The sequence below is a fragment of the Triticum aestivum genome, chromosome 5A, assembly GCF_018294505.1.
Source record: "Triticum aestivum cultivar Chinese Spring chromosome 5A, IWGSC CS RefSeq v2.1, whole genome shotgun sequence".
NCBI lineage: Eukaryota > Viridiplantae > Streptophyta > Magnoliopsida > Poales > Poaceae > Triticum > Triticum aestivum.
In genome coordinates, this window is record NC_057806.1 from 356,489,676 (window position 1) to 356,494,959 (window position 5,284).

General features: G+C 41.8%; 1 protein-coding gene across 1 annotated transcript; it reads left to right on the top strand.

The window, feature by feature from the left end:
- Window positions 1-2,161: 2,161 nt before the first annotated feature.
- Window positions 2,162-4,661, top strand: LOC123103347 (trafficking protein particle complex subunit 6b). The gene is made up of 4 exons (XM_044524901.1): window positions 2,162-2,469; window positions 3,272-3,389; window positions 3,464-3,692; window positions 4,411-4,661. Exons 1-4 carry the CDS (start codon window positions 2,318-2,320, stop codon window positions 4,437-4,439), a joined length of 528 nt encoding a protein of 175 aa, XP_044380836.1. The 5' UTR covers window positions 2,162-2,317; the 3' UTR covers window positions 4,440-4,661.
- Window positions 4,662-5,284: the final 623 nt, after the last annotated feature.

The following is a 5,284-nucleotide window of genomic DNA, read 5'->3' on the forward strand; positions in this document are numbered from 1 at the left end:
ATGTTGCCTCTTGTTGGGCGCACCAATCGACCCAAATCAAAAGGCGGACACGCCGTCCACCTGGCCGACCCAAATGGATGAAAAGTGGACAAAATATGCGTTTGTTGCCTCCCGTTGGGCGCACCAATCGACCCAAATCAAAAAGCGGACACACCCGTCCACCTGGCCAACCCAAATGGACGAAAAATGGACAAAACAGGCGTATGTTGCCTCTCGTTGGGCGCACCAATCGACCCAAATCAAAAGGCGGACACACCTGTCCACCTGGCTGACCCAAATGGACGAAAAGTGGACAAAACACGCGTCCGTTTGGATCGCCGTGTTGGAGTTGCTCTAATGAAACTACTTATACATCATCATGAAGGTGGGAGGGTTGAGAAGATGGCCCCTCTAATGGCTTCCTCCTCCGGTGAAACTCCGGAATAAGGCTCCAAATGGGATCTCTTCGGAACATAGGCTTGTGGCGGCGATAAAATTCTCTTGAAGGAATGGCGAATGGTTTCGGTATTTATAGGGAATATAGGAAGTGGAGTTAGGTCAAAATTCTACACGTGGGCCCCACAGCCTAGGTGGCGCGACCACCCTTGCCCATGCCACATGCCCCTGTGGCTGGCTGGTGGGTCCTCTCGACTCTTCCAAAGCTTCCAGTGTTCAAATTTACATTTTTCAGAACCCATTTTCTATATTTGAGTCATTAAGTGGATTTTTTGGTATTTAATGAATATTTGTATATTCATATTTGTATATTCATATTTGTATATTCATATTTGTATATTTGTATGCCCAATAAAAGAAATGAAAAGAAATTTAAAAGATCTATGTTGCAAGAGTCAGTCACAAACATGCAATTTATTCGTTCTTAAAATTCTAGAAAATGAAAATGAGGTCCGCAAAGATGAAACTTAGCATAGTATCATGATATGACCTCAGTATGTTGTGAAACAAATTAAAAGGTTCGCAAAAGTTTTTATGTGCACTTTTTAGAAATTGAACTATCTCCGAGAAAGAGTCGTGGTTTTGAGAGTGAATGCATGAAGTTTGAAGGTGAATTGACACTTCCTTGTAGTCCGACCTTGAAATTTTGTATACTCTCAACATACACCATAAGATCTTTCATGTTAAAATTTGGCACTTTCCAAAGCTCATATCCTATATCTAAGTCATTAAATGCATTTTTAGGCATTTATTAGATATAATTTAAACTTGAACTACGAATACATGAAACACTACACGAAATTAATATTGATGGGCCGACGAATGGGAATCGACAGCTAGGTGATGCAGGTTTTATCACTAGGAATCATACTAGTGCTTTTATGGCTGCTAGAGGTGCAAGATGTGATCACAACATCGACCCACTGTCAATTAAGACATTGACATGCAAGGATGCATCATGCTTTGCACAGGATAATGGTTATGCACTTGGAGACAAATTGCAAAGAAATCTAGACTCTGGGCTTCTGTCTCAGATAGACCATATGTTTGTTATCTTCTTCGGGAGATGCGAGAGATAGTGAGTTCTTTTCAGAGATGTAAGCTTCTTTATGTTACTAGGCAAGCAAAAGCGGCAACTCATCTAGTTGCAAAAGAAGCTTTAAACTTCGGACATTGTATTATGAATTACAATGTAATCACTGCCTTTTTGGTTTGGGTCGTGCAAGCCAATATGCCTTCTTCAGATGAATAAAGAGCCAAAGTGTGGAGAGTGTTAAACAAAAAGAGCTATGCACCAGGAAAAGGATTTGGAGCACTTGGGTGCTCCACATCCCTTATATGAACATTAAGTTCAAAAAATACCGGGAAAATTCAAAAAAAAATCCAGGTCTTTGGGATATGAAACATGAGTGCACAATCTACTCTTGTGTGAAGTTTCATTGAAAAATACAAGAAAAATGTATTCTCAATAAAAAAGACAAAAAATCTGCATGTATGAAAAAAGAACAGTTTGAATGGATAGTAGGTCGGAGTATATTTTTTTCACCACATATACATTTCCTGATATATTTTAACGAAACCTCGCATGATAGTAGACTGGGCACCCAAGTTTGATATCCCAAGATTTTTGTTTTTTTATTCTTTTTGGTATTTTTTGTATTTGCAATTTTCATATAGAGGGTGTATTTTCCCTACGCATCACTTCTTTTTTCCCGCATCGCCACGTAGGTTTCGGACTCTCGGCCCGGTCGATCTCTCCACGGCGCAGCCCACAAGGCGCGTGGGGGGTCACGACTGCCGACCGATCCTTTCCGCCTTTCAGCTCGCTACCTAGATCTCTCTTCCACAGGGGAAGTCGCCGAGGAGGAGGGAGGGCGAGAGTATGGGGCGGGAGGTGTCGGAGAGCTGCGTTGATGGGGTGGTGATGGAGATGGTGGCTGCCTACTGCGGCCGCTTCTACGCCGCCAAGCCGGAGCTCGCCGCCGGTCGCATTGAGGCCATCGGCTTCCAGGTTGGCCATCAACTCTCCGAGAGGTAAATGAAGGAACAGTCTCTCCCATCTCTCCTTGCTTGGATCCCCGTTTCTTTCTTGGCTGGATCTGTAATCTCTTGCTTTGACTCGCACCGATCCGTCACGTCCCACCCCGTACCAGATCATTAATTCCCTGTTCGTCAAGCGGTGGGAGCTAATTGCCCCCGATTTGGGGCCAACTGTGTATGCGGATAAATCTTGAGATCGCATTCACAAATTCTTGGAAGGATTCTAATATAGTGTAGATAGGAGTTAATTGCCTGATTTGATTGGTGCCAAGATCAAGCGGTGACCTGACCTCTTGCCTGGCAGTTCGTATTTTGGTTTCCTTGCAATCGAGTACTGAATTTCTAGTACTTTGATTTTGGACTGCTCTAGAATTACCAAGCTAATTTGAGCTTGAGCATGGGTCAATTCAGTGACCTACAAAATGATTATCTTCTCAAGTAGGACAATTTCATTGCCTATTTCTTTAAATTCCAGAATTTAAATAAGGTTACCATTTAATTTGTTCAGAATTTACAATTTAGTAATGCTAAAGGTTCCGTTTCTTCCAATGGGCTATGTTGAAGCACCATCGGCATCAAGGCGCTACTATTGGTGTCATTAGTATCAAACAGCCCTGCATACCTAACCATATGCAGTATTTTAGTTAATAAACCTACAAGTCACTCGCTTTTTACTGGATGTTTGTTATTTAGCAGAATCTCTTTGACCTGCACTATTGCACTTGTAGCAGATCCTGAAAAGCGAGATGGACTTGTTCATGAGACAATCAAATTGACACTTTCTGTTCATATCCAGATATACGATGGAGCGCCCTCGATTTACTGATCATCTTGAGGCAATCAAATTTATTTGCAAAGATTTTTGGTCAGAACTGTTCAAGAAGCAGATTGACAATCTGAAAACAAATCATAGGGTAATTGAACAGATAACTAATACTCCATATTTTCTGTTCATATTAGACCTTGATATAACTTGACTTGCATGCAGGGCACCTTCGTTCTTCAAGATAACCATTTCCGGTGGCTTACTCGTGTTTCTCTAGATCCAGCAGTAGAGAGCACTGATGCAACTGAGAATGACTCTGGGTCATTAGGTGATTCTGCAGCCCAAACAACAAGCATGCTTTTATATTTCCCATGTGGGTTAATAAGAGGTGCTCTGACAAACTTGGGGATTCCGTGTGCTGTCTCTGCAGACATGTCAAACCTTCCAGCATGTGAGTTGAACTATTCTTTTCCATGATCGTTATATATTTAAGTATGCGAAGGAGGTTACATGATCCATTGGATAGTATTTCTAAAACGTCCTGTCACCCACCATACTTGGCACATCAACCAATCCATAGAGTCGAACAAGTATTATCTTCTCCAGATCGATAGATTACAATTATTCGTGAGTTTGATTCAAAAGATACCATACATACTTTCCAATGTTGCGAGCTGAAATCCAGTGGCACGGGGACTAGTTTAATGTAGCTATGCACTTGTGGATTAACATAAACTATATCAATTGTGGGCGAGGTTTGGACTAGTATCTGTTTGAGTTCGTTTGGTTGTTCAACAATATAGAATGCATTTGTTTCATGTCTGCTTTTTCAAATTGATTTCAGTTGCTGTGCAAAGCCTTTTCCTTCTGATGTTCCTTCAATTGAAATCTCAAAGTAATGTTCCCTTTTTGAATATTTCAAACCTCCTGGAAAGACGAGGTTTTTAACTTTTTATGTGTTTAAGCTATTCATTAATAAAGTCAGCACCTATTGTATGCATTTGGAAGGACATCACATTCTCCCTTCTTTACTTGGCAGCCCAGATTTCCTCTCCTTTTTAAATTTACATTAGGAGTTGAACATGCCAATCAGTTTTAGATTTCCAATCACCACTTCATAAAGTCCGCATTTTGTGGTCTCTGACAAATAATGATTCATCATTCGACAGGTTCTTTCGTGGTGCGCATAAAGACATGATCTGCGAGAAATAGAACAAGTCAAATATGAATCCCCTGCCCGTGGTTCAAGTATTTTGGACGGTAAAGTAAGAGTAAAGTAAGAACGTTCAGATATATTTTACCTGACTGTATTGTAGTGTTTCCTTCTTTGGTCAAATTTCAAATATTTGTTGTTATTCTGTGATGCAAGGTACTTTAAAATATTTGGTCCGGAGAATGCATGTAGCTATCCAATTTTTCATCTGTCAGTGTTGGGTTTTTATTGTCACATGATAGTGTGGATGTTACTTGCCCAAGCTCTTAAGCTGCTTACCCTACTACTACATCCATCGCACTCTAGAAAAGAAAGATGAACATGCTGGGGCTGGTCTATGGATTTCAGGAACTGCGTCCATTACACATTTATGTGTGCGTATTGAGTTGCTCTGACATACTTAACAGATGGACCAAAATAAATTGCCAACATAACGCCCCAGATGAACAATTTAGAACAGCGGCGAGCATGAAAGGAATGCAAGAGAACCTCCAAGCCGTGTCTCCACAAACAATGCTCTCAACATAGGAAAGACGTTAAGGACGCTGCCATCGCCGGTCCGGAATCGAACCTTGGCTTTTGCCCAGAGACAACCAACCTAGTGATAGACAGCTTTCCTCACTGGCTTCCTCCGGTGGCGGGCGGGGAGATCAGGAGGAAGGAAGGATGGTGGCGGCACCTCACTCTCTCTCACTAGGTTGGTTGTCTCCAGGCGAAAGCCTAGGTTTGATTCCGGACCGGCGATGGCAGCGTCCTCAACTTCGTTCCTATGTTGAGAGCATTGTTTGTCGAGATATGGCTTGGAGGTTCTCTTGCATTCCTTTGGTCTT

Excerpts from the sequence above, each read along its gene's own strand:
- LOC123103347 (XM_044524901.1), top strand. The coding sequence starts at position 2,318 with ATGGGGCGGGAGGTGTCGGAGAGCTGCGTTGATGGGGTGGTGATGGAG. Across the intron at positions 2,470-3,271 it reads GGCCATCAACTCTCCGAGAG|ATATACGATGGAGCGCCCTC; the intron begins GTAAATGAAGGA and ends GTTCATATCCAG. Across the intron at positions 3,693-4,410 it reads CATGTCAAACCTTCCAGCAT|GTTCTTTCGTGGTGCGCATA; the intron begins GTGAGTTGAACT and ends ATCATTCGACAG.